The 27,021-nt window shown below is 41.2% G+C and overlaps 1 protein-coding gene across 3 annotated transcripts in view; it reads right to left on the bottom strand.

Annotated features, from left to right (window-relative positions):
* Positions 1-27,021, bottom strand: part of ATP6V1H (ATPase H+ transporting V1 subunit H) — a 114,844-nt gene that overhangs the window by 37,437 nt on the left and 50,386 nt on the right. For all 3 annotated transcript variants that reach the window (XM_040487799.1, XM_040487797.1, XM_040487798.1), the window contains 3 exons: positions 18,025-18,203; positions 15,522-15,647; positions 11,548-11,649 (listed from right to left, as the gene is read on the bottom strand). In XM_040487799.1, the coding sequence (XP_040343733.1) occupies positions 11,548-11,649; positions 15,522-15,647; positions 18,025-18,203 (407 nt within the window). The remainder of the gene's footprint in view (positions 1-11,547; positions 11,650-15,521; positions 15,648-18,024; positions 18,204-27,021) is intronic.

The raw sequence follows: 27,021 nt of genomic DNA, 5'->3' as shown, positions 1-27,021 counted from the left end.
ACCCGAGCACTTTGTTGATAAGCTATTGCCTAATAGGGAAAAACTTGCTAACTGTATTTCAAAACAAGTTGAGTTGGTAGCATGTTAGGCTTTAAAGACCTAGAATATTATAATATATGGTTAACAAGCTCAGTACTGGTTAACAACTTTTAAGGAATGTACCAGCCGGTGAAACACAGAAACGCAATTTTAGAGTAAGCTTTAAAAATCCTAAAAAGTACAGAACCATTTTTGTTTGTCATAAAGGTCTTTGTCCTCTCAATGTAATTCTGTAATATATAACATAGTCACATAAAAGACCCTGGTAAGGATTCTACTGTTTAGCATTCAATTCGTGGCTAATGAAATCATATCACACTGTAACACATTATAACATATTACGATTCCAAAACATATTCTAAAAATGGTTAAGCTGCATGTATGATTTCATTTACACCCAAGCAGGTACTCTCATGTCCATGTAACAATACACCCTCTAGAGTCTACAAGTTTAACGGCACAGAAATCACTATTCTGTTCACTGTTTTGTATTATTCTAGTTTGTTCCCCTTAACATTTTAAAAAACAAAAACAATACAGGAAAATATTTATCAGACTTCCGAATGGGTAAGTTCTTTCTAAGCATAAAAGTAGTGAGAGAAACCACAAAGGTTTTCACTGGAATGTAAAACATTAATGCCTAGTGAATTAATGAATTTCAATATATGGTAACTGAAACATACATGATAAAAATCTTATGAATAGAGTAATACTGTAAACAGCAAACTTTTAAAATGTCCGCCGTAAATGTGGCAACTAAATTCCCTACAAATCACATAAGCAATCAAAATACAAATTGAAAAGCACCAGGTACCAGTTTCCCCTGTGGGAGTTTAAAGAGAAATGAATACATTCATTGCTGCCGAGAGGGTGGTAAAGACACTATTCTCTCACATGCGGCTGCTTGGAGCCTGAAGTGCCCTACATTTAATACTGTTTTTAAGATCTCAGAAGTACTTATATACTTTCTCTCGTGGAGTGTATTTAAGGGACCAGAAAAAAAGGAAACAATCAGAAATGTTTGCAAAGACGTTCGCTGTGTTTTGATAATAATGAAAAGCTGGAAACGTATCAAATAGCCACTAGTAAGATTTGAGCAAATTGGAATACTTTCATCTATAGGTAGCATTATTTATATTTTTAAAAATTTGTCGATGGGAAATACGAAAAAATGAATAAAAATAGGTCACAAGAGGGGCGCCTGGGTGGCGCAGTCGGTTAAGCATCCGACTTCAGCCAGGTCACGATCTCGCGGTCCGTGAGTTCGAGCCCCGCGTCAGGCTCTGGGCTGATGGCTCGGAGCCTGGAGCCTGTTTCCGATTCTGTGTCTCCCTCTCTCTCTGCCCCTCCCCCGTTCATGCTCTGTCTCGCTCTGTCCCCAAAATAAAAAACGTTGAAAAAAAAAATTTTTTTTAAATAAAATAAAATTAAAAAAAAATAGGTCACAAGAGATATTATAATCAACATTTTGGGAGAAAAATGTATGCATAGAGGGAAAAAAAACAAAAATAAATAAACCATTATTTTTACCTCAGGGCTGCAGTACTGTTTTTTCTTTATTATTCTTTTCTTTTTCAAGTTTCCTATAGGAAGAATGTTACTTTTCGTGATAATTCTCATTTAGAAGAGAAAAATTAATTGGGTTTTACTGATAAAAAGTTAATGCCACCCTCAGAACAAGTTACTAATTTTTATTCGTATGTGCCATGTGAGGCTTTGTACGAAGAAAAATAGAGATACTTACCTCATACAAAAGTGCGCATTTTAAAAGAATAAGGAATGCTTTTGGTAGCTCTTTCTCTCAAATTTATTATGCCCTCCTGCGTGGTGAACAATATGCCTCGTCGGACAGAGTTTCTCTTTTTCCGAGTTCACAGTCCGGTGGGGCGGGGGGACACAACCAGGTTATCTCTATGCACACACTGGAAGATGCTACAGAATGAGTACACGTACGGGACACTGGTCTGTGCACAGAAAATCAGACACGTTTTTGTGCTCTGTTTTAATGGCAGTGTACTGGCTCGCCAGATTAAAAAAAGAACTCCTCCATCAGTCAGTATTTCTACCTGCAGACACAGAAACTTGACTACCTAGTTAAAACAGTGAAAGAATTCCCTGAGAGGCAGCTACGGCTCGGAAGGCTGGGGAGCCAAGCGTGAAGGCTCGTCCACACTGAATCGCAATCAGGCAACCAAAGTAGCAGCCCGGCAAGCGTGCTACCCGGGCGAGGCGCAGGAGCCTACGTTCACACCGCGGGCACCCAGACACCGGGTGCTGCTGCCTCCCTCCTCGTGGGGCCTGGCCACGGAGGCTGCCTGGAGGCGATGCCTGCTTATCCCCACTGCCCTCCAGCCCTCGCTCCAGCTGGAAGTCCGGGGCAGGGGGATCGGGTCGGCTGAGCTAGGCCGGAGGCATGAGGCATGTGGCCAGAAGCAAAGGAGTTTAGGAGAGCACACTGCTGGCACCTTTATCCTCTACAGTGAAGGGGAGCACGTGCCTTGGACGGTGGGAACTTCCTCGGATATAGGAAGACTGTTTATTTTTTTTTTTTTTTATTTTTTTTAACGTTTATTCATTTCTGAGAGAGAGAGAGAGAGAGAGAGAGAGAGAGACAGAGCATGAGCGGGGGAGGGGCAGAGAGAGAGGGAGACACAGAATCGGAAGCAGGCTCCAGGCTCCGAGCCATCAGCCCAGAGCCCGACACGGGGCTCGAACTCACGGACCGCGAGATCGTGACCTGAGTTGAAGTCGGACGCCCAACCGACTGAGCCACCCAGGCGCCCCTAGGAAGACCGTTCAGATGCCGCACTCCTTAAAGGAAAAGAAAGAGACGTGTTCGCTGCGGCATGCCAGGCGGGGGTGGGGGGTGCGCTGGCACAAGCCCCAGGAGGGCGTGCCGTGCGACGTTCTGCTGGTCGGAGCAATCGCACTAGCCCCCACTCGTGCCACCGAGTTCTGCAGGCAAAGGGGCACGCTCTCCCGGGAGCAACTCTCGGGCTCTAGTCATCGAAGTGTGATTTCTGGGCGTCTGTCAGGGCCACCGGTGGTCTGGTGCCCTCTGAGGACAAAGCACTGGAACAGTTTTACTCGCACCCCATCATACACATTTGAAAAATAAGGTTAAGAAGCTGTGTTTGTTTCTGTGGACCCTTTACAAGAACTGAACTGGCAGGCACAGTTGACAGGGCAAATTCACTTGGGCCCTTCTTTTCATGCTATTTCCATTTATCGACAACGATTATTAACTTTGCAGCTGGGGAGGAGAATTACTGTTATGTTGTGCTCTCCACCCAAATTTACAAAAACAAGCTACTGAATCAAAAGGGTTTCTTTGGACTACAAAAAGGAGTCGTGAAAATAACAACAAATATGTAAAACCACAGCGAACAGGACCCCATTTTGAATATCGTCTGTAAATGTGCTTGGAAAGACAAATCTGAGTGTGATGAAAGAAAATGACAGGCAGGAAATAGGGTATTTAGTACCGAAATACTCATCACTGGACCAGCAGTACATTCACCTGTCGCCTCCAAAACATTTCCGATATGAAACCTTGTCACCTGATTGATTTTACTGTGTGAGATGGAGAAAGGGACAAAGTTCAAAATGAGACAACGTTCTGACATTCCTGCTGTGTGATGAAGGGTACAAATCATGCCTAAGAAACCCGCCAAAGGAAAAAAGTCCACCACAAAGAACATCCTGTTCTCAGGGAAAGCCACATTTCCTTTCTTTGTAATGTTTAAAATCACATGATGTCAAAAACATATAGTGGAGAAGAGTACAGCTGAGCCTTGAAACACGGGGCCGGGGGAGGTTTGCACACCAACGCCCCACACAGTTAAAAATCAACATACCACTTTTGATTCCCCATAACGTAACTGCTCATAGCCTATGGCTGACTGCAAGTCTTACTAATAACAGTCAACGAGCACATATTTTGTATGTTATATCACATGCTGTATTCTTACAACAAAGTTAAAGAAACGGAAACGTTAAGAAAATCATAAGATAAAATACACTTAAGTGGACCCACACAACTCAAACCAGTGTTGTTCAAGAGTCAGTTGAAACTGCTATCATGCAGGACAGCAGATGCTTTTAACAACTGGACAAAATTACCCATTTCACTTTTATCAAACACCTAAACAGTACTTATTGCTATCTGCTGAGTGCTGTTCTAAGTTCATTACATATGTACTCATTTGGTCTTCACATTTACAGATAAGGAAACTGAGGCACACGGAGGCTATATGACATGCCACAGTTGCACGGTTATCACATGGCAGAGCTGGGACTTGAACCTAAGCAGACAAGTTTAGTCTGCGCACTTAACCACTGTAATTCTGTGCTGATGTCTGTGGTGCCCACTAGCTTAGCATGGGTACCGTGCACGTACGGAGGAGATACTCCAAAGATATCTTTGGAGGGCATAATCGGGGCACGAAGTTCATGGGCTCACCACTGACAGAGGACTAGTTATGTGCAGCAGGGAGAGTTATTGCTCCATGGAGAAAGAGATTTGACTACTGCCTTGGAACAACAACGTGCCTACTGATCTTGTTAGTGTCAAAAAGAACAAGTGTGAATTTGATCAAGTTACAACCACTGAGTGAAGAAAAACACGGGCGCTTAAGACTGCCTTTCTAAACGGAAGCACGTCTTTTGTATTTTGGAGAGAACTTATTCAATTTCCTTGCTGGCATGATTTTTCCTTACGTACTACGGAATGATCACCATTGGTTTCCTCAGTATGTGACACATAAGACAGTATTTTTAGCGACGACACCAGTAAAGATCCTTTTCCGTTATTCTAAGTAACTTAGCAATGCAGTCGTCATCTTGAATAGGTTAAAAACACGAATAAAAATATCAACGTCAAATCTGAGATACCAATGTAACTTTTCAGGGTGACTGCATTGTGGTAAAAATGGATACATCCCTGAAAGTTTGAATTTTTTCCAAATCTTAATGTTTTTATTTTATTAATGGAGAAAGACAATGAGAACTACAGTTAAAAGCTACATCCACAAGCTACAACTGAGTTTAAAGAAATACTTTTATATGGCCAAATGCAGCCACAAAGTTGTTTTGTCTCTGTCTCACACATAGCAACATTCCATTTCCCTGCTTTTACACGGGATGGGCCGGTCAACTTGGTACACGAACTATTAAAGCAGACTTCAGTGAGAAGTCTGAATCCATGTACGATCTGAATATCCAGAACTATCTTCAAGAGACTTTAAACTGTTGAAGCCACTCCTGCCAACTTACTGCAGTGAGTTAACAGTTTTTCAAATTTAGTAGCAATAAAAAATAAGAAAGTGCATAGAGAAAGTGTGTATGATTCAAGCATTGTTATCGATACCTCAGTAAAAAGATCACACGCAAAATAATGTCTATAACTGGCACCAAAGAGTTATCAGTAATTTAAACGTGAATTAGATTTTTTGAGTGAGGATTAATTTTTAAAATATTTGTTTCAAATTATGGGTCTGCTAACCCACTGACTATTTATTAAGTTTGAGAAACACTCCCATGTAGGAAGATGTGGGAATGACTTCACAGAGAGAGAATGCTACATTTTTTCAAGCGGATTCAAAGAGAATGAGAGTCTTCAGGAGCTATGTGATAAGAAAATACTTTGGAAATTTATCTCAAAGAAGAGGGAGCAGAAAACCGTACAGAAACGAAGCTACTCTGAGATATACTGGTGAGGGGCTTCAAAAAAGAATATATATACTAGTCCATGGGCCCATGAAAGCCACTGGAAGGATAGAGAAAAACAGTAGCATGCCAGTTTCAGGCAAAAAAAAAGACTCTTAGGCAGCGTTTCAGCACTGAGGACGGATACAGTGGACGCCACCAGCGATAACGCAGCCTGAAGAAGGTAAAGCCCGGAGTGCGAGACAGTCCGTCACCAGGAAGACAGTAGGAACGGGAGAAAAGCAGGGATATGGCAGCGATGGACTGTGTGAAGGCACAACAGGCTTGGGAGCAGCGGCAGATGTTGTGTAAAAACAGTGTATCCGTAAGACACATTTGAAACACGAGCTGGTAGTAACAACTTGCTACTGTAAGAAGGTTACTTCTTAAGTTTTTCACCACCTTTATGATTTTAGAATGAGGATGTATCTAGATTTGCCTTTTAGCTTCCCTCTCCAAGAGTACTATAAATAAGCCCAGTTACATATCTAGGAAGGATCCATCTATCATCTGTTTTTCATATAAAACATATCTTAGATGGGCTAGGGACCTTGGCTATTAGATGTAGATATATATAGATATGTATCTATATATATAGAGAGAGAGATATATATATATCTCTCTTTATATATATATAGTAAAATTTGCCTTTATCTTATCTAAAGATCCTCAATTTTTTCATAATAGGCTATTTTTAAATGGTATTAATGTTAGATAGTTCTTAATATCACAGTGTTAAGAACTACAAAAGGTCTTGGCTTTCATCCCACTTGCAAGCAAGTAAAGCTGTCACAGTTTCATAAATGCGGGTAGAAGACATGAGACTCCTGGGTCAGAGACTGATAGTTTGTTACTCAAGGTAACAGTAGCAGTAAGAATATTAGCACTTTGTGCTGGTTCCCAAGCCACAATTTCCGTAAGAAAACATGAAGAGAGCTAAATGAACCCTGCACACACAGTGTAAAGAAGAGGAACCTTGAACTTAGGGAACCCACAACTCTCATAATGGACAGTAAGCATCCTTTGTTCCTAGGAAGACGTCTATTTGAAAAGGGCATTCAGTGCCTCAATATGCAAGAAGGGCAGAAAGGTGAGATAAATATCTCCCTGCATATACCCTTATTTCTACATCATCTTGTTTTCTGGCAAGTTTACCTGAATACGTCACTCCACTGGTCACTGTGAATAATCCAGCTGATGCAAGCAGAGATCAAATAGCACCAGAAAAAAGCCAACCTTGCAGTCCTGATCTTATCCATGTCCCCCAAGGTCCTAGGCCTAACCAGCTGAAAAAATACCATAAAGCACCAAGGTCTACTTAAAATTCAATGGCTTTCCACTTAAGTTTCTGTATTGACCTTTACACTTGGCATTAAACCAGGTACAAGTGGATACATTAAAAATGTGCAGATTCTTCTTTGGCTCACGAAGGAAGTCTAGAGCAATTCTGTCACCTAACTTGGCCAATGAGTTGAAGGTAACTAGAGTGTCTTCCAGTGTTAAGGCACACGGTATCACTGATCACTTCTTTTTGGGAAACTCCACTGAATCAGCAAAGGTAGCTCCTATTAATAGAAATCTCCACGTTCATATAAGGACCACAGGATCAACTGGTAGTGTTTCCTTAAATAAAAGGCTCCTTATGACTACCCCTAATGTGTAAGTTTTGGGAAGGGAAGCAAGTTAATGCCTGGCCTTCATACAGGAAGTATAACACCAGGGGTTGATACTCATGGCCTCTGCAAAGAAAGTGTTTACAATTGTTGGGCCACCCAAAGAGATCTTCATCAGCAGTGGTGGTGAGGCGGGGACCAGGTGAAAGCAGAAGTTGATGGTGCCCTCGGGTGGCTTCCCAGATGGATGATAAACCTTAGGGGTCTCAGTTCAAGTCAAATGGCTGAGTCTACTCCTGGTTTTAGGAAAGACTGACCTACTTATCTCTGGTAGCAGATGGGTGACATTTATCTGCTCCTTGGAATGGCTGAGGGAGGCTGAGGGATAGACATAAAGAGCTACTGACAGGTATTTTGCTTGGGAGGTGCAAAACCTCTTATTATCCCTTTCGTTTCCAATAGGTTTCTCAATAAGGCTAAAGGGAATGGCCATCAAATCGTGACAGCGCTCCCTGGAGGTAGATGACAGACGCAGCAGTCAATTAAACATAAAGTGTGCAACGGTTCATAGATCTTCAGGAGGAAAGCTCTAGGGAAAATTCACTGAAAAATAAAGATTAACATTCTCCCTCCCCTGTGTCTCTGGGGAATGAGGTATTTTTCTGTTTGCAGGTGCTAAGGTTGTTACCCTTCCACTGCTACCAAATCCATGTGTCCCAGCCCAGCAGCTATAACTTCACCACTTTCCAGTCAGTGACTAAATGCACGCAAAGCTTTGGTCTAGAAGGGTCAAGTGACAAGAAGGACAAGAGCACTGCTGTAAAACTTGCAGAGATGGGCTATAGGAATGACGTCTGCAAGATGGCTGAATAAAGGACATCCTTCAAATGCATCTCCCCTCATCAACAGCAATAATTTGGCATCCGACCATGGAAAAAGCACCTTCATGGGAACTTCGGGATGCTATCTGGTGCACTCTCCAACTCAGGAAAGACATTCTGAGAAGGCAGGCTCACACCCAGGCAGCTCACTCACTGACTGTGGTCTTAGCCACAGGCCCAGAAACAGCTCTGTGCCCTGAAAATTCTGCTACGGTCCCAATGGCTTTGGTTCTGCCACCAACAAAATGCGCCAAGGAGGAGTACCCTGGAGTCACACGTACCCGTCCGTCAGCTAACAGGCACGCAAACCTCAGTCCCACTTGTGTGGATCTGAAATAGCTCTTCAACAGGCTTCAGCCCCTCTCTGCTGAGGTCTGGGACCCACTGGAGGTAAGCCAACAGATTCTGTCGAATTCTGAAAGGGCACGGTAACTGGTCTCCAACCCATCCTGGCCAGTCCCCAAACATTCGTGCTGGCACAGAGACCCAGCAGGAGACTGAGGCTGCACCCCTAAAGATTCTGAAGGGTCCTATAGGTGGCTTTATCCCTATCACAGAAGTAGTCTACCGGCAGACCAGCCAGTCTCAGGGACCCAGCAGGAGACGTCTGACAATGCTCCCAGAGATCCTGAAAAGGCCTAGACTCAGCTCCAGCCCTTCCCAGCCAGTCCGTGAGCAGTAACCCACCTGCACCCCCGAGATCCTGAAAGCGTCCTAAACTAGGTTCGATTCCCTCCAAGCTGCAGTCACAAGCAGTCCTGCCGACATAGGGACCCAGTGGGGGGACACTCACCTCTGTGCCTCAGGAGACCCTGAAACGGTCCTAAACTCGGCCCCAGTTCCTCCAGCCAAAGTCAGGGAGTAGTCCAACCCACCCGAGGGACCTGGTGGCACGAATGCCCATCCGTGCCTCCGACGCCAAGTACGCAGACTTCAGTCGCAGCCAGGAAACCGGAAATAGCCCTGGGGCTTGGTTCTAGCCCCTCTCAGCCACGGCCCCGGGCCTACCCTGCCCATCCAGGGACCCACCAGTGACCAGGGGCTGGTCCCCTCCTGGGACCTGGCAGGAGGTGCACCCATCCACACCCCTGGTGAGAGGACAGCTGACTACGGACGCAGCCACGGAGCCTGAAGTGGACCTTGTCCCAGCACTACCCTACTGAACAAGGGACTGGAGACAGTCCCAGACACCTGAGGACCAACCAACCTGCCAACCGTGGACCCCGCTGCAGACCCATCGCCGCGCATAACCCGCTCTGACCCAGCACGAATGTGATTCCAGAGGTAATCCCATCCGTTAACCCAGACGACAGAGAGGAGGCCGTTAACTGCTGAAAATGGTCTTTAAAGACTGGAAGAGGTATTAGCTCCTTCAAATGCACAGACATCAATGCAAGGCTACACAGACCACAAAGAATTAGGTAAGTCTAACACTACCAAAGGCAACAAACAGTGTCTAATCCCATAGAAAGATATATCTAAAATTTGCCTGACAAAGGATCAAAATAATCATCTTACAGAAGCTTAATGAAATGAAAGAGAACACAGACAACGGAACAAAACTAGGAAAAGAACACACAAACGAAAGGACAATAAAGAAACAGAACTTAGAACCAAGCAGCGACCCTGGAGCCGAAGAATACAATCACACAACTGAAAAATGCAACAGAGAGCTTTACCACACAGACTTCTGCATCCGCCACACCCATGCCTTCTGCCTCTGAAGTCCGCCTGAAATCAAGTCCTACGCAAGACCAGTCACAAGGGTTTGCTGGGTCAGAAGGAAAACATTCTGCAGTCCAAACGCCGAGTACTCCAGGAGCTACACTAAATAATGTCCCACTTTCCCTAGGGTAAGTACCAATATCCTGAGGCGTTTCCACACACACACACACGCCTAATTCTTCTCTCATTTACCCTGCAGAAGAGCTTGGGGTTGTCTCTCTCCCCCTCGCTCTCTGCCCCTCCCCCACTCTGTCTCTCTCAAAACATATAAACTTAAAAAAATTATTTTAGAAAAAAGATTTAAATATTTATGCACTACAAGGAAAAAGAGGAAGCTGGGAAGTAATTGCGGAATGTTAAGGTATGCAATCGCATCTGTGGCTCTTGTCAATTTCTGCTCACATTCTAAGACGTTCCGGGCCCACAGGACACTGTTTTGTGATAAATAAGATAAGCACTGTTCTATGTCTCATTATAGATAGCTTTGATGAATGTAAAATGCTAACAATAACAGTAATGAAAGTAGCTAACACTTACTGAGTACTGACCACGTAGCTACTGGCACTACTCATCTCTGTACTGGGTTAACTCATTCAGTCCTCACATCAGCCTCATGAGAAAGAAATATGACTACCACCCCAATTTTATAGATTAGGAAACCAATTCGCAAGCAAAAGAGCAATAATTCAAACCAAGGCCTACGCATTTCCGCTTTTCCACATAACATCAAACAGCCCTCGTATATCGTTTAAGGTTTTCTCCCTTAATATAATGTTGGTACCTTAATTTCTCACATTCCCCCCAAAAGCCTGTCTTTTCTTTGTTAATGTGTCTAAGTGATCTTAAATTATGTAGCCAGCATCATCTCCTCTGTAAAGCCTTATCTCTCTCCTCCCACATGAATTCCTCTCTTTTCAATACTCTGGAAAACATACTTCTATAACATCTATTATAACTTTTCTTTACGGCTGTTATATTTTCTTCAACACTGTGAATCTGACAAGTTCAATAATAATGTCTCATCAGCTCTGCAGCTACTGGTAGTAGTCGAAAAATAACCAGCAGACACAAAATGGCTATTGAATTAAAATCATACACACCGGGGCGCCTGGGTGGCTCAGTCGGTTAAGCGTCTGACTTCGGCTCAGGTCATGATCTCCCGGTTCGTGAGTTCCAGCCCCGCATCGGGCTCTGTGCTGACAGCTCGGAGCCTGGAGCCCGCTTCGGATTCTGTGTCTCCCTCTCTCTCTACCCCTCCCCTGCTCATGCTCTGTGTCTCTCAGTGTCTCAATAATAAATAAACGTAAAAAAAAAAGTCAATTATAAAAACCAAAGAAAATCCTGAACATAAAATTTCTGATGTGACCTCTGCTGGCCACTACACAGTAGTATTACAGCTGTACGGATACTTTTATACTACCCGTTTTTAACAGGGTTTATCATGATGCCCCATATTATGGCCATCTTTATTTCCCTTACTCCATTAGCACCTCTGCTAAACTGGTCTACTTTAAGGTAAGCACATTAGTTAGGATTTTAAGCTGAATGTTGCAGGAAACACTAGTCAATGGCTTTTCCCTTACCGTTTGCCTCGTGGATAATGCCGCACATATTCTCCAACATCATGAGCAGCAACAGCTAAGACTTGTGGGTCATCGGACACCTCCAGAAGTTTTGTCAAAATTCTGAAATACATGTAATCCAAAGAGAGATTGACTTCTAGCTGTTCCATACAGCACAACAGAGCACAGGTATAATGCAAGTATCTCCTGAAAACAGGCATTTATAAATATAGTCGTATTTTCTACAGATCTTACTATTATGCACAATGCACTACACATAATAAATCACACGTAAGTTTGTGGTTTCAGCTTTTATACATATGTAACAGGTTACTTTCAGATTCACGATGTCTACCTCACCCAATTCCTAAAATACCAGGAACTCCCTCCTCTGCTCTCTCAAGACAGACAACTACACTGAGTTAATGGTGAGTTAATACACGACAACCACTGAATCCTTGACAACTATATTTTGAAAGTTAAACATCTGTAAGCCTTTCGTCGGTATGAAGAAGTTACTCGAAGCTGCGATCAAGACGGAACGTGCACCCTGAGCACACACATCCCCTCTCTCCCTCTCTCTCCAAGTCTCACGAAGGACCTGAACCTGAACTTCACAGGTAAGACTAAATGCAAAATAGCAAGCGAACGTCTTCGGAGAAGACGGCAGCCCAGATTCACACCCCCGGCTCCCTTGCCGTCCTACTTTCTCCACAGCAACCACACGGGCAGAGTGTCACCACTGCCAGAGCCCGACAGTGCTTGTGACAACGGGAGCCAACCAGACACACAGAAGGCTCCCCTCTGCCGGGAGCTGGAGCAGATTTCTGCCTCCTCGAGGACCTGCAGGGAGAGGACTCATCGCCCCTAGGGGGCGCATGTGTCCTCTGCCATGAAGGGAGGGGGGTGCACCCCCCCAGAATCCAATCCCCTGGGAGAGACCTCCTTCATCTACTTCAGAGCAAACGTGAGGGGAGACCATTCAAGGAACAGGTGACTCGTGTTACTGACATTGCTCAAGGGCACAGAAATAGGAAGAAAACTTCTCAACTCATTCCACAAACAGAGCATAACTGGGACAACCAATTGGAATGAGTACTTTTCTTTAAAGTTTTATTTATTTATTTTGAGAGAGAGAGAGAGAGAGAGAGAGAGAGCGCACGCCACCGAACTGTGAGATCAAAACCTGAGCCTAAATCAAAGTCAGACGCACAAACGGCTGAGCCGTACATGAAGCACTCTTAAAATTCAACAATAATAAAAACAACTCAATTTAAAAATGGTTAAAAGACCTGAACAGACCTCTCACCAAAGAAAACGGCTGGCGAATAAGCAAACGAAAAGATGACCAACATCACGCCTCACTGGACAACAAGGAGGTAACACCATCCACCTTCGTTGCAAAAATGGCAAAACCCTGAACACTGGCACCACCAGATGCCGGCAAGGACGTACAGCAACAGGTATGCTGATTCACCGCTCACAGGGATGCCGAAAAGTCCAGCCACCCTGCAAGGCAGTTTGGCACTTTCTTATAAAACCAAACCTGAGTCTTACCATGCCATCCATACTCCCTTCAGATTCACCCCAGTGAGTTGAAAGCTTATGTCCACATAAGATCCTGCACGTGGACCTTTAGAGCAACTTTATCTAACAGTGATTGCCAAAACCGTGAAGCAACCAAGACGTCCTTCGAGGCAGAAACCATGGTACAGCCGTACAATGGGACAGTCAGCAATAAAAAGAAAAGAAAAAATAAAAAGCAATGAGCTACCGAGCCACAAAAAAAGATGAAGGAACTCTCAATGTGCATGGCTAAGGGAAAGAAGCCGGTCTGAAAAGGTTATATACTATCTAATTCCAACTCCAGGACATTGTGGAAAAGGAGAAACTACAGGATAGAAATAAGACCAGTGGTTGCCAGAGGTTCAGGGAGAGGGAGGAAGAGCAGAGCGAGTAGCTGGAACATGGGAAATTTTTAGGGCAGTGAAACTATTCTAGGTGACACGGTAATAGGGGACATGTGGTATCAGTCAAAACCTACAGAGCATATAACACAGAGTGAACTAGACAACAGAAAAAGTGAGCCCTAATGTAAGTTACAGACTTCAGTTAAAAATAATGCATAAATATTGGTTCATCAGTTATAACAAACGTACCACACTAACGCAAGATGTTAATAATAGGGGAAGAGAGAATATATGAAAACTCTCTGTACATTCCCCTCAATCTTTCTGTAAACCTAACATTATTCTAAAAATTTAAATCTATTCATTTTAAAAGTTACAGTATGGGGTGTGTGTGTGTGTGTGTGTGTGTGTGTGTGTGTGTGTAGGGGAGAGAGAGGAATTCTTGCATTGTTTCTAACAGCAAAATCTGGCAATAGTATTAAATATCCATCAATGGCAGACTGATTAAACACGATACAGAAAAAAAGAAGGCAAAAGACTCACATTTCTGAATTTCAAAACACACTGCAAAGTAAAAGTAATCAAGACAGTAGGATACTGGTATCAGAATAGTCATGTAGATCAACAGAACAAAAACGAACGTCCAAAAATAAACCCACGTGTCCACAGGTCAACTGAATTTCAATAAGGGATACCATGACAATGCAATGGGGAAAAATAGTCTTTTCAACAAATGTTACTGGGATAACTGGATAGCTACATGCAAAAGAATGAAGTTGGACCCTTACCTCACATCATGTACAATAAAATTCAAAAGGATCAAAGACTTAGATGTGGGGTGCCTGGGTGGCTCAGTCAGTTAAGCATCCGACCTCGGCTCAGATCATGATCTCACGGTTTGTGAGTTCGAGCCCTGCATCGGGCTCTGTGCTGATAGCTCGGAGCCTGGAGCCTGCTTCGGATTCCGGGTCTCCCTCTCTCTCTGCCCCTCCCACACTCACATTCTGTCTCTCTCTCTCTCTCTCAAAAATAAACATAAAAAAAAATTTTTTTTAAGACTTAAATGTACATGCTAAAAGTATAAAAATATTACAGAATACAGAGGAGTAAATCTTCAAAACCTTGGTTTTGGCAATGGATTCTTCAGTAGGACACCAAGAGCATGAGAAACAAACAAAAAAAAATAAACTGGACTTCATCAAAATTTTTAAATGTGCTTCCAAGGACTCTATCAAGAAAGTGATAAGATAACCCAAAAAATGGGGCACCTGGGTGCCTTAGTATGTTGAGCATCTGACTCTTGATTTCAGCTCAGGTCATGATGCGAGGGTCGTGGGTTCGAGCCCCATGTTGGGCTCTGTGCTGACAGCTCAGGGCCTGGAGCCTGCTTCAGATTTTGTGTCTCCCTTTCTCTCTGCCCCTCCCCCAACTTGTGCTCTGTCTCTCTCTCTCTCTCTCTCTCTCAAAAATAAATAAACATTTAAAAAATTTTTATTAAAAATGGTGTTGGTTCAATTAGACATCTACATAATGAAAATAACTGTATCTTGACCCCTACTTTGTACCTTACCCAAAACCAATTCTGGATGGAATAGAGATCTAGTTGTGAAAGGTTCAAACAGTAAATCTTCCAGCAGATGACCTGGAAATACATCTTCATGACCCCATATGGGGAAAAACGTCTTAACCAGGACACTAAAAAAAAATACTAGCCATAAAGGAAAAAATTAATCAATGGAGCCACACTAAAACCAAAGAGTGAAATGGTATGTGAAAGAGTAGAAGAAAACAATTGAGATGAACAGATATAAGACCTCTTGTTCAGAATACATACAGATCTCCTATTAAAAAAAATTTTGTAAATCCCTGAACAACCAATTCTGGAAAAATAGATATCCAAATGACTGATCAGCAGATGAAAAGGTATTCAACCACATAAGGAAGGAAGAAAATACAAATTAAAATCATGAAATAACTGAAATTTTTTACTATTTTTTGAAATTTATTATCACTAGTGACAAAAGTACATTGGCAAGGAGGTGGAACAACAGGTATTAAGAGTGTGAAGTGAAATTTAAAACTTACTTTAAGAGCTCATAATTCTTCTCATTTAATCTCACAGCATTTTCTCTCCAAAATTTCTCAGATTTGTGCACAGGACTCCACTCCAGTCTTCCAGATTTAAGCTCTGAGCTATATTCATCAAATGAGCTACAAAAAAATTTTAAGGATCTCAAAGTTAAGAAAAATCTAAGAGTTGCTCCAAAATTAAGCAAAACATTTTTACCATGTTAATTATACCTCAATAGAAGAAAAACAAAAATTCTTCACTGATGATTTAACTGCAAAGACGGACCATCCTTTGTACATTAACAAACTACCACTAAATGAGGTTTAAACAGCTTAAATAATCTTTAATAAACCATGTGAAATTTATTCAAGGTCCTAAGGTCCAATACTCCTGCCAAATTGGAGTGCTCAAAATGAGGTTTACTGAAAGGAGCATTTGCTTTCAAAATCTTTGTCCTAATAAATAAAGTATAATCAGTATAATATCTGATAATGTAGCAGAGTTTCCACCATCCCACTTAAAATACCGTATTTGCCAGACCACTAGATGCGTTAATGTGAATCTATATAAAAGTATGTTACTTAAATAGCATATTCCAATACTATAAATGTCATAAACCACTATACTGTATTATGCAATGAAAAATACACATACGGGTATAATATTGCACAACGTGATTACAAACACTGTAAAGGTAATTCACTAAGTAAGTTAACATTACAAATCAAAAACAAAAACCTCTGCATAAAACAAACTGCAATGCAATGCAATTAAAAAAATCATTCACTATGTATCAAGTAACTTAATTATTCAAAGCTTCATTCTATAAAAAGTGTTTAGTGTTGTCGGCCAATGGTTGGCTGGGCATCCTTCTAAGTGAAAAGTGAAAACTTAAAAGGACATGGCTGGACATCGTTCCAAGTGAAAAGTTGAAAAAGATTTAGCCATTTAAATACTGACTGGTAATTCAATATAACCGGAATTTTACCGGTTAAGTTGAATAGAGTGTTCTATTAAATAAAGTACTAATTTACTTTAACGTAAGGCCAATCGGTGTAAGAAATAAACTAATGCTGTTTAACATGAATAGCCTAAACCTTTAACAGCAAAAACAGAGACAAAGCTCTTTTACCTATACCCATCACCTGACTGGCTTTAACGTGAAGAGCAGGATTTTTCAAATTACCAAACTCAACATGAAGAATCAATACATAATAATAATTGGCTAACATGGATTAAATAATTTAGAAAGCTAAGTATTGCGAATCTTGTTCATTTTTAAGAGATCTCAAATCATTATTACAGAAGAACTGATAACAGATTTATAAAAATGAACTTAATAAAATTTGTAAAAACTTCAAGTCTACTGCTGGCCAGGCTAGTTCATTACAATCCAGTTACTCACATTTGAAATTACAGAAAGACAAAACTCATTTGCCTCCCTCTACAACGCCCATGATAGACCACTGGTCTCGGTGACACATCCCATCTCTACAGCAGCACTTGGGCCTTGGGATTAAGAGCTGCACTGAATTATCTGGTAAATACATTTCTGGAACACATACTACACCGAAGGCATTTGCTGGATAGTTGAAACCTCACAACAAATCCTACCAGGTTAGAATTTTTATTGCTATTTTACCAAAAGGAAAACTGAGGCTTTACAAAGTCAAGAAGCTTGTCAAGGCCAAGTGTGGACAAAGTGGCCAGACAATTCAAACTGGGTTCAGCCTGGCTCCCAAACCCAAACCACCTACACAGAAAGATCTACTTCTACACAGTAATTCCCTTTTAAAAATGTATCGGTAGTTTAAAAACAAAGGATATATATGTTAATGGGAAAGATCAATACATTATTAAACAAAAATGAACAGTTCCAGAAGAATATGCAGAACCCCACTTGTATATGCGTTTGTGTGTGTGCATGCACACACGTGTCAGGGGAGCAGGGCTAGGAAGGTTTTTCTGGAAGCAAACACAAAAGTGGGGGCGGGGATGACTAGGTGGAAGAGGTATGGAGTCCCTTCTAGAACTATGTAAGGATTCTTTTTTCTCTTACTGCATCGTACATCATTTGTGTAATTTTAATATCAAAAATAAAGAACACAATAGGAACTTCAAAAAAGCAGGGAAAAAAATACTCTTTCCGTTTACTGCCAAACATCCTTCAAAAATTAACGAGTACTGTTTAAAAAGATTCTAAACCAGGGGGACATTCTTAAGGGGTTCCAGAGTGACACCAACATCCTGTGGGATTAAGTCAGATTTCACACAAGAGAAGGGTGGGAACCTCCCCAAAAGAGAAGACGTAACACAAAGCTCTAACCAACTGTTACCATGGTGATGAGCCAGTTGGCCCCCACCCCCCATATCCCCAATTCTTAACAGAAGACATAATGCTTCAGTGAAATCTTTTGAGTTTATAGTTAGTAACAAATTTAGACTTTCTGAAAATACTAGGAAAGTCCAACAAGGCCCAATATATCCAGCCTGTGAGAATTTTTTGAAATAACATACCTAAGGTCTTGGACACTCTCACCAAGTTTTTCCAAAAGAAATTTTATATCTTCACTGATATCTTCATCGTCGTACTTCTGCTGTTCCAAGTTCTCCAACTGTTTCAGAACTTTGCACTGGATCATGGCCAGGGCATATTCTTGGCGAGTTTCTCTTTCGGTCGATTTCTCCAAAAAGTTCTGAGTTAGACAAACACGTGAGAAAACCGTGTAATTTCTTTATGTGATATTCTTAGACCCCTGCACTACCTCCTGCGCCCTCTCTCCTCCTCTGTTCTCAGGTTAAGCGAAGACTATATCACAAATCCTTATCTCTTTCCTGAGCACCTGTCCCATATCAAAAGCGTATTTCTTATTCCTCGCTTGCTTACTTACGGGCTTAACCACACATTTAAAATCATTGAACCAGACGGGCCTCAAAACACTGGACGTGTTTACAATTAAGCCCATCAGATCCTTTCTTATAGCCCTGCTTCTGAGCATACCCAGTGAACTTCTCATCTGTTAGCCACCTAGTACTTGGGATGCTAAGGAAGAATACTTCTTCAAGTATCTCTAGAGTTTCTCAGTCAGTCACCCTTTCCCCTCTCATCACCCTGCAAATGCACAAAGGACATTGCCTGAACAATTATCAAAAAAGTTTTGTGACATTCTGGCAAATTCCCTAGTTTTCTTCTGTAATTTTCCTACTTTAGAAGAATACTTATGAAAAGAGCAAAGGAATCCTAAATATACTGGACCCTTAATACGGATTTGAACTGTGCAGGTTCACTCTTCTGCAGATTTTTTTTTTTTTGATAATTATAGTACAGTACTGGAAATGCATTTTTATTCCTTATGATTTTCTTAAAAAATTTTTTTCTAGGGGCGCCTGGGTGGCGCAGTCAGTTAAGCGTCCGACTTCAACCAGGTCACGATCTCGCGGTCCGTGAGTTCGAGCCCCACATCAGGCTCTGGGCTGATGGCTCGGAGCCTGGAGCCTGTTTCCAATTCTGTGTCTCCCTCTCTCTCTGCCCCTCCCCCGTTCATGCTCTGTCCCTCTCTGTCCCAAAAATAAATAAACGTTGAAAAAAAAAATTAAAAAAAAAATTTTTTTTCTAGCTTACTTTATTGTAAGAACACAGCATAAGATACATGACATACAAAATATGTGTTAATCGTCTGTTTATCAGTAAGGCTTCTAGTCAACAGTATGCTATTCATAATTAAGTTTTGGGGGAGTCCAAAGATATACATGGATTTCCGACAGCACAGGTGGTCAGCTCCCCTAACCCCTACACTGTTCAACTCTATTTATAAAAATAAACTTTGTTGAATGAACCAGTATTTCTAAGCAAAGACTATGCTCAGGCTTAGGGACAAAAACAGACAAGCTCTCAAGAAAGCTACCTTCACCAAGATGGTAAAGGCGGCCTGTCAAATGCCTCCCCTCCACACACACACACACAAATCCTGTAATGACAATTCCAAGTCAACTGTACCAAAATATGAAATTTTTAAATTTATTTTTGCAAGCAAATTATATTCCTAGTAATTATGCTAAACAAACACATTAAGAGAGTTAGCTCAGCATATGTAAATTAGAGATCGATCCCTATCAAAATTCCAATGGAATTCCAAAATTCCATTTTTCACAGAAGTAGAAAAAAACAATCCTAAACTTTGTATGGAACCATAAAAGACCCTGAGTAGCCAAAGGAATCCTGAGAAAGAAGAATAAAGCTGGAAGAAGAACAAACACATTTCCTGGCTTAACTACACTACAAAGCTTTATTAATCAAAACAGTATGGCACTGGCATAAAACAGACACACAGATCAATGGAACAAAATAGAGAGCCCAGATATAAAACCCCACATATACAATCAACTAATATTTGACAAAGGAGCCAAGAATACTCAATGGAGGGGCTGTCTGGGTGGCTCAGTCGGCTAAGTGTCCAACTCTTGATTTCAGCCCAGGTCATAATCTCACAGGTCATGAGATCAAGCCCCGCATGGGGCTCCTCACTGACAGTGCTGGAGCCTGCTTAGAATTCTCTCTCCCCCTCTCTCTCTGCCCCTCCCCTGCTCATGCACATGTGCGCTCTTTCTCTCCCTCGCTTGCTCTCTACCTCTTTCTCTCTCTCTCAAAAATATGTACATACATAAAAGAGTACTCAATACAGAAAGGATAGTCTTTTCAATATATGATGTTAGGAAAACTATAATCACATTCAGAAAAATGAAACTGGAGCCCTATCTTACACCACTCACAAAAATTAGCTCAAAATGGATTAAAGACTTACACATACTGAAGCTGTCGACCTCCTAAAAAAAAAAAAAAAAAAAGGGAAAAAGTTCCCTGACCTTGATCTTGGCAATGATCTTTTGTATATGACGCCAAAGTACAGGGAAGAAAAGCAAAAGCTAGCAAGTGGGGTGACATCAAACTAAAAAGCTTCTGCACAGCAAAAATAACTAAAATAAAATAAGATAAATAAAATAAAATAAAATAAATTAAAAAATGAAAGGTATCGTGGTGGATGAAAGAAAATATTTGCAAAGCACGTTATCTGATAAGGGGTTAACATCCAAAATATATGAAGAGCTCATACAACTCCATAACAACCACAAGAAAATGATTTAAAAATGGGCAGAGAATCTGAATTGACATTCTTCCAAAGACGTACAAACGACTAACAGGTACATAAAAATATCACGACTCATCAGAGAAATACAAATCAAAACCACAATGGAATATCACCTCAAAAAACAAAAGATAACAAGTGGTTTCAAGGTTATGGAGAAAAGTGCACACTTGTTCACTACTGATGAGAACATAAATGGGTGCAGTCAGTATGGAAAACACTATGAAGGTTCCTCAAAAAATTAAAAATAGAACTGCCATATGATTCAGCCATTCCACTTCTAGGTATTTATCCAGAGGAAATGAAAACAGTATCAATGAGATTATCTGCACTCCCATATTTATTGCAGCATTATTCACAACAGCCAAGACACGGGAATAATCTAAGTGTCCAACAAAGGATGAATGGATAAGGAAAATGGGGCATAGGGGTGCCTGGGCGGCTCAGTCAGTTAGGCGACCAACTCCGGCTCAGGTCATGATCTCATGCCTCAGGAGTTCGAGCCCTGCGTTGGGTTCTGTGTTGACAGCTCAGAGCCTGGAGCCTGCTTTGGATTCTGTGTCTCCCTCTCTCTCTGCCCCTCCCCCATGTGCGCTCGCGCTCTCTCTCTCTCTCTCTCTCTCAAAAATAAATACACATTAAAAATATTTTTTAAAAAAAGGAAGAAAATGGGAGTATATATACACAATGGAATATTATTCAGCCATTTAAAAAAAGGAAATCTTGCCATTTATGACAACACAGATAGACTTTCAGGGCATTATGCTAAGTGAAATGGTAGAGAAAAACAAATGCTGTATGAACGCATTTATATGTGGAGCCTTTAAAAAACTGAAATTAAAAAAAAACACACTCATAAATATAGAGAACAGACTGGTGGTTGCCAGATGCAGTGGATGAGAGGTGGGCAAAATGGGTGAAGGGGACCAAAAGGTACAAGTTTCCAGCTGTAAAATAAGGGAGTCCTAGGGATACAATGTACAGCATGATGACTACAGTTAATAGCACTATATGTATATCTGAAAGGTGCTAAGAAAGTAGATCTTACAAGGTGTACTCACAAGACAAAATTTGTAGCTATGTGTGGTGATGGATGTTAATTAGACATACTGGGGTGATTATTTCACAATATATACAAATATCAAAGTGTTATGCTGTATACCTGAAACTAACAAAACGTCGTATGTCAATTATATCTCAATTTTTTTAATAAAGGTAAACAACCAATTTTCAGATACTGAAATTAATTGGTCACCACCAGACCTGTGGTAGAAGGCATGTGAAAGCATGGGTGGGCAAACTTTCTAAAATGGGCCAAATAATGAATACTTTAGGCTTTGAGGGTTCCATCATAGCTATTCAATTCTGCCATTATAATGCAAAAGCTGGCATACAAAATACAGAAGAAAAAAAAAAAAAGCACAGAAGTGTTCCAATAAAGCTTTATTTACAAAAACTGATGGTGGGCCAGAACTGGCCCACGAGCTACTACAGACTGATGAGCCCTGAGCTAAAGGGAATTCTGCGGGTGACAGAAGTGAGACTGCCAAATGGAAAGCTGAACCTTCAGGACACAAGGAAACACAACAGATATGGTAAATAGTTGAATGAATACAAAAGACTATTTTTCCCTCTTCACTTCTGTAATACAAATAAGACTGTTTAAAGGAAAAGTTAAAGACTGTAATACAGGTTTTTTTTTTACCTATGTAAATATATTTATATGTCAACTATAGAATAAAAAAGAGAGAATAGACCTGTATGATTTCAAGTTCTTACATTTTACATAAAAGAGTACAATGTTAACTTTAATGGGAAAAGTTAAGGATGCATATACTGTGCTACCAAAACAAGCTCTAAGAAATAAACACTACAGGGGCACCTGGGTGGCTCGGTCAGTTAAGGGTCCGACTTCAGCTCAGGTCATGATCTCACAGTTTGTGGGTTCGAGCCCCGTGTCAGGCTCTGTGCTGACAGCTCAGAGCCCGGAGCCTGCTTCAGATTCTGTGTCTCCCTCTCTCTCTGACCCTCCCCTACTTGCGCACGCTCTCTCTCTGTCTCTCTCTCTCTCAAAAATAAAAATATTTTAAAATTTTTTAATAAAAAAATTTAATTAAAAAAAGGAAACACTACAAAGAACATTTAAAGGTCAACAGAAAAATTAAAATGAAATTCTAAAAGGGATTCAGTTACCTCAAGAGAAGGCAAGAATGAAAGAAAGAAGAACAAAAAACAGATTAAGACCAACAGAAATAGTACAATGATAGGCCTAAATTCAACTGTACCAATAATTATTTTAAATGCCAGTGAACTGAATGCTCCAGTTAAGAGGCAGAGGATTTGGGGATTAAAATTCAAGACTCAAGTATATGTGGTCTAAAAGAGACAAACTTTAAATATAAGACGTAGACAGGTTGAAATCAAAAGATGGAAAACCATAAGCATAAGAAAGCTGGCACGTCAAAAAGAAAGAAAAGAAACTGAAAGAAAAGACAAGAAAGCTGGCCTGTCTCTATTAATTCCAAATCAAGTAGTTATCAAGAGAAAAAGCATCACCAATAATAAAGGACATTTCACAACGATTCAAGGAAATTTTCCTGTTACATCAGGAAAATGTAACATACACAGATGTATTAATAACAGAGCTTCAAAATACATAAAGCAAAAATTGGCAAAACTGAAGGGAAAAACAGACAAATCCATAAATAATAGCTGGCGATTTTAACAACTCCCACTCTTGGCAATTGATAGAACCACTAAACAAAACATCAGTGCAGAGAGGAGCTGAAAAACGCTCTTAACCACCCTGCTTTAATTTACATTTTACAGAACACTATACATCTGCAAAATATACATTCTTTTAAGGGCGCCTGGGTGGCTCAGTCGGTTAAGAGTCCGACTTCAGCTCAGGTCACGATCTCGCGGTCCGCGAGTTCGAGCCCTGTGTCGGGCTCTGGGCTGATGGCTCAGAGCCTGGAGCCTGCTTCCGATTCTGTGTCTCCCTCTCTCTCTGCCCCTCCCCGGTTCATGCTGTGTCTCTCTCTGTCTCAAAAATAAATAAACGTTAAAAAAAAAATTAAAAAAAATATACATTCTTTTAAAGCACACATGGCACATTCACCGTGACAGACCATAAGTCTTGTTTAAAACAAGTCTCAAATTTCAAAGAATTGAAACTTATTAGAATATGTTCCCTGACCATAATGAAATTCAGTTAAAAGACCTTAAGCTGTGGGGAGACCTAAGTTCTGATAACCTCTTCCTTTATGATACTCTTTCCTTCTTCCTTTGCTTTTTAAAGACTTTATTATTTTACAAAGTTTTCTGTTGCTTTTTCTAGTTATTTTTCTTAATATCTCTTCTAACTTCAGAAACACATCAAAACACGGGACTTGAGCATCCAACTTCGTTCGGCTCAGGTCACGATCTCGCCGTTCGTGAGTTTAAGCCTCGCATCGTGCTCTTTGCCCTGAGCTGCGAGCCCACTTCGGATCCTCTGTCTCCCTCTCTCTCTGCCCCTCCCTCACACATGCGTGCTTGCTCGCTCTCTCTCTTTCAAAAATAAAAATAAATCTTAAAGGGGCGCCTGGGTGGCGCAGTCGGTTAAGCGTCCGACTTCAGCCAGGTCACGATCTCGCGGTCCGTGAGTTCGAGCCCCGCGTCAGGCTCTGGGCTGATGGCTCAGAGGCTGGAGCCTGTTTCCGATTCTGTGTCTCCCTCTCTCTCTGCCCCTCCCCCGTTCATGCTCTGTCTCTCTCTGTCCCAAAAATAAATAAACGTTGAAAAAAAAATTAAAAAAAAAAAAATAAATCTTAAAAATAATTTTTAAAAAAGAAACATATCAAAACACTTTTGCTCATATGATCCTTTGTTATTTCACTGTATATTTGCTGACTAAAGAATTAAACGTCCTAATGAAGGTATCATAACTCACGATTTCAACAATAACTTCAACACAATCAATATAATAACTAACAGCAGCACTACTGTGTTCTTCTAATACCACCTTTCCTCTCAGTTCTCCAAGATAACAGAACTTTGGAACTTAGGTCACACTTGACTCTCCCCTTTTCTTCAATCCTGAGTCAAATCAATGAGCCTGTTCATTTTCCCTTCAAAACGTGTTTTAATTTCATTTCCATTTCGTTAATAAAGAATGAAAACGAACGAATGGATCATGAAATAAGAAACTGAATTTGTGGGGCACCTCGGTGGCTCAGTCGGTTGAGCGTCCAACTCTTAATTTCAGCTTGGGTCGTGGTCTCAAGGTTCAAGAGATTGAGCCCCATGTTGGGCTCTGCACTGACAGTGCAGAGCCTGCTTGAGATTCCCTCTCTCTCTCTCTCCCCCCCCCCCCCCGGCCCTCCCTGGCTCTTGTTCTCTCTCTCTCTCAAAATAAATCAACACTAAAAAAACAAAAACAAAAACAAAAACTGAATTTGCCCACACAAACCTAGACAATCTGGCAGCAGCTTATTCTTTAAAGGCCCCAAAACTCTGGGTGCCTGGGTGGCTCAGTCAGTTAGGCAGCCGACTCTTGACTTCAGCTCAGGTCATGATCTCACAGTTGTGAGACTGAGCCCCGTGTCAGGGATTCTCTCTCTCCCTCTCCCTCAAGCATGCACACATGCGTGTTCTCTATCTCTCTCTCTCTCTAAATAAATAAACTTTTTAAAAAGCCTTACAATTCAATGGCATCTTCACCTCCACAAAATCAGAAGCGCAAATGTAATTTCTGCCATTGTCCAAGCAACTGTGCAGAAATCTCGACCTTACTAAGAGTACAGTGGAATCACGTGACCAACTCAGATCTTTCCTTCGCCACAACCGCTAGCCTTGTGAAATTATATGTTAAAGCAGGGTCTCTCAAACCATCTCCAACTGGGGAAGGCCAGTTACGTTTGCTTTTGACCTTCCAGCCATGGAAGTGCAAATACTTTTATAAAACACAAAAATGAATCTCCGGAAAAATGAATTTAAAAAGACATGCACAACGTAATCTCAAATTTTGTATTATTAAATTCGACAGGTATGCAACTATTCCGTCAAGGTACTGTAAGCTTCTGCCTGTTTACTCTTCCTTTCTATACGCAGCTAACCAACGGTTCACACGCACACCATATTTGAAGTATCACTGTATAAAGACTCAGCCCAAGATGAAAAAATGACTCAATCTTACTATACCTCATCAGACCTGGTATCTATTGAGTAACGCGTAAGTTCCCGAGACAGGGAATGAGGTACAGACTTGGGAGTAAGATTTCTTTTTTTTTTTTTTTTTTTTTTTAATGTTCTATTTATTTTTGAGACAGGGAGAGACAGAGCATGAACAGGGGAGGGTCAGAGAGAGGGAGACACAGAATCCGAAACAGGCTCCAGGCTCTGAGCTGTCAGCACAGAGCCCGGCGCGGGGCTCGAACTCACACACCTTGAGATCATGACCTGAGCCAAAGTCGGCTGCTTAACCGACTGAGCCACCCAGGCGCCCCAAGGGAATACGATTTCTTGATAGCGATACCTCCACGCCAAAGCTGTGGGCGAAACAGCACCCCACACACTCAAACTAGGGTGGACCTCCCCGAAAGGGTTCCAACTATGAACCGCCTGCACAGGAAGATAAGTAAAAATATAAATTCTCTTATTATCTGACACACTACGTAGACTCTTGAGACTAAGCAGAGCCAAAGAGAGAAATAAAACTCACAATGTATGTAGAACTCTAGACCACAAATATGATCTTCGGTGTCTTTTCAGTTACTAGCTCAAAACCTGCTGATTTATTTTAGGAACTAAAGATTGACAAGTCAACTTAACCAACAGAATAACATTTGCAGAGACCTGAAGTCCAGCACCTACTATGAGTAAGTGAGACTGACATTTTCAAAAATAAAATCCACCGAGCCAAATGGGAAACAAAATAATTAGCAGCTGCTAGACTTTTTCAGCTCACAGCAGCTCGGCAAGCTTCCTAAAGCCTTGAGCACAAAAATTTCCTGCCTGGGTTTCAAGATGTGGGAAAAAATACATGACTAGATCATCCGTGACCTCATCGGTGAATTTTTTTAAAGGTTTTATGAATTTGAGAATGATAAAGAAAAAAGGACACGTCATTTTTTCACCTGCTGATGGTCTAAGTCAAATGGGTTTACCATGTCCTTTCTAATGACTTAATTTTAACTCAGTTGTGTACATTAAAGTTCTGGATATCTAAAGACATTCTTCTGATTTCCAGCCCTGTGTATATTCTCCTAATGACTGTACCGTCCCAAATTTAGCACAGCAGGGTCTAAAAATCTAATAGTCCTGCCAACAGACTGGGTCTAGTTTACATAATCTGAAATTAAAATTAGACAGAGCCCCGAAATCACCC

Source organism: Herpailurus yagouaroundi, unplaced genomic scaffold (assembly GCF_014898765.1).
Source record: "Herpailurus yagouaroundi ecotype Mexico unplaced genomic scaffold, PumYag 165, whole genome shotgun sequence".
Classification (NCBI taxonomy): domain Eukaryota; kingdom Metazoa; phylum Chordata; class Mammalia; order Carnivora; family Felidae; genus Herpailurus; species Herpailurus yagouaroundi.
Note: the sequence above shows the minus strand (reverse complement) of the source record. Positions and strands in the feature narration are given on the sequence as shown.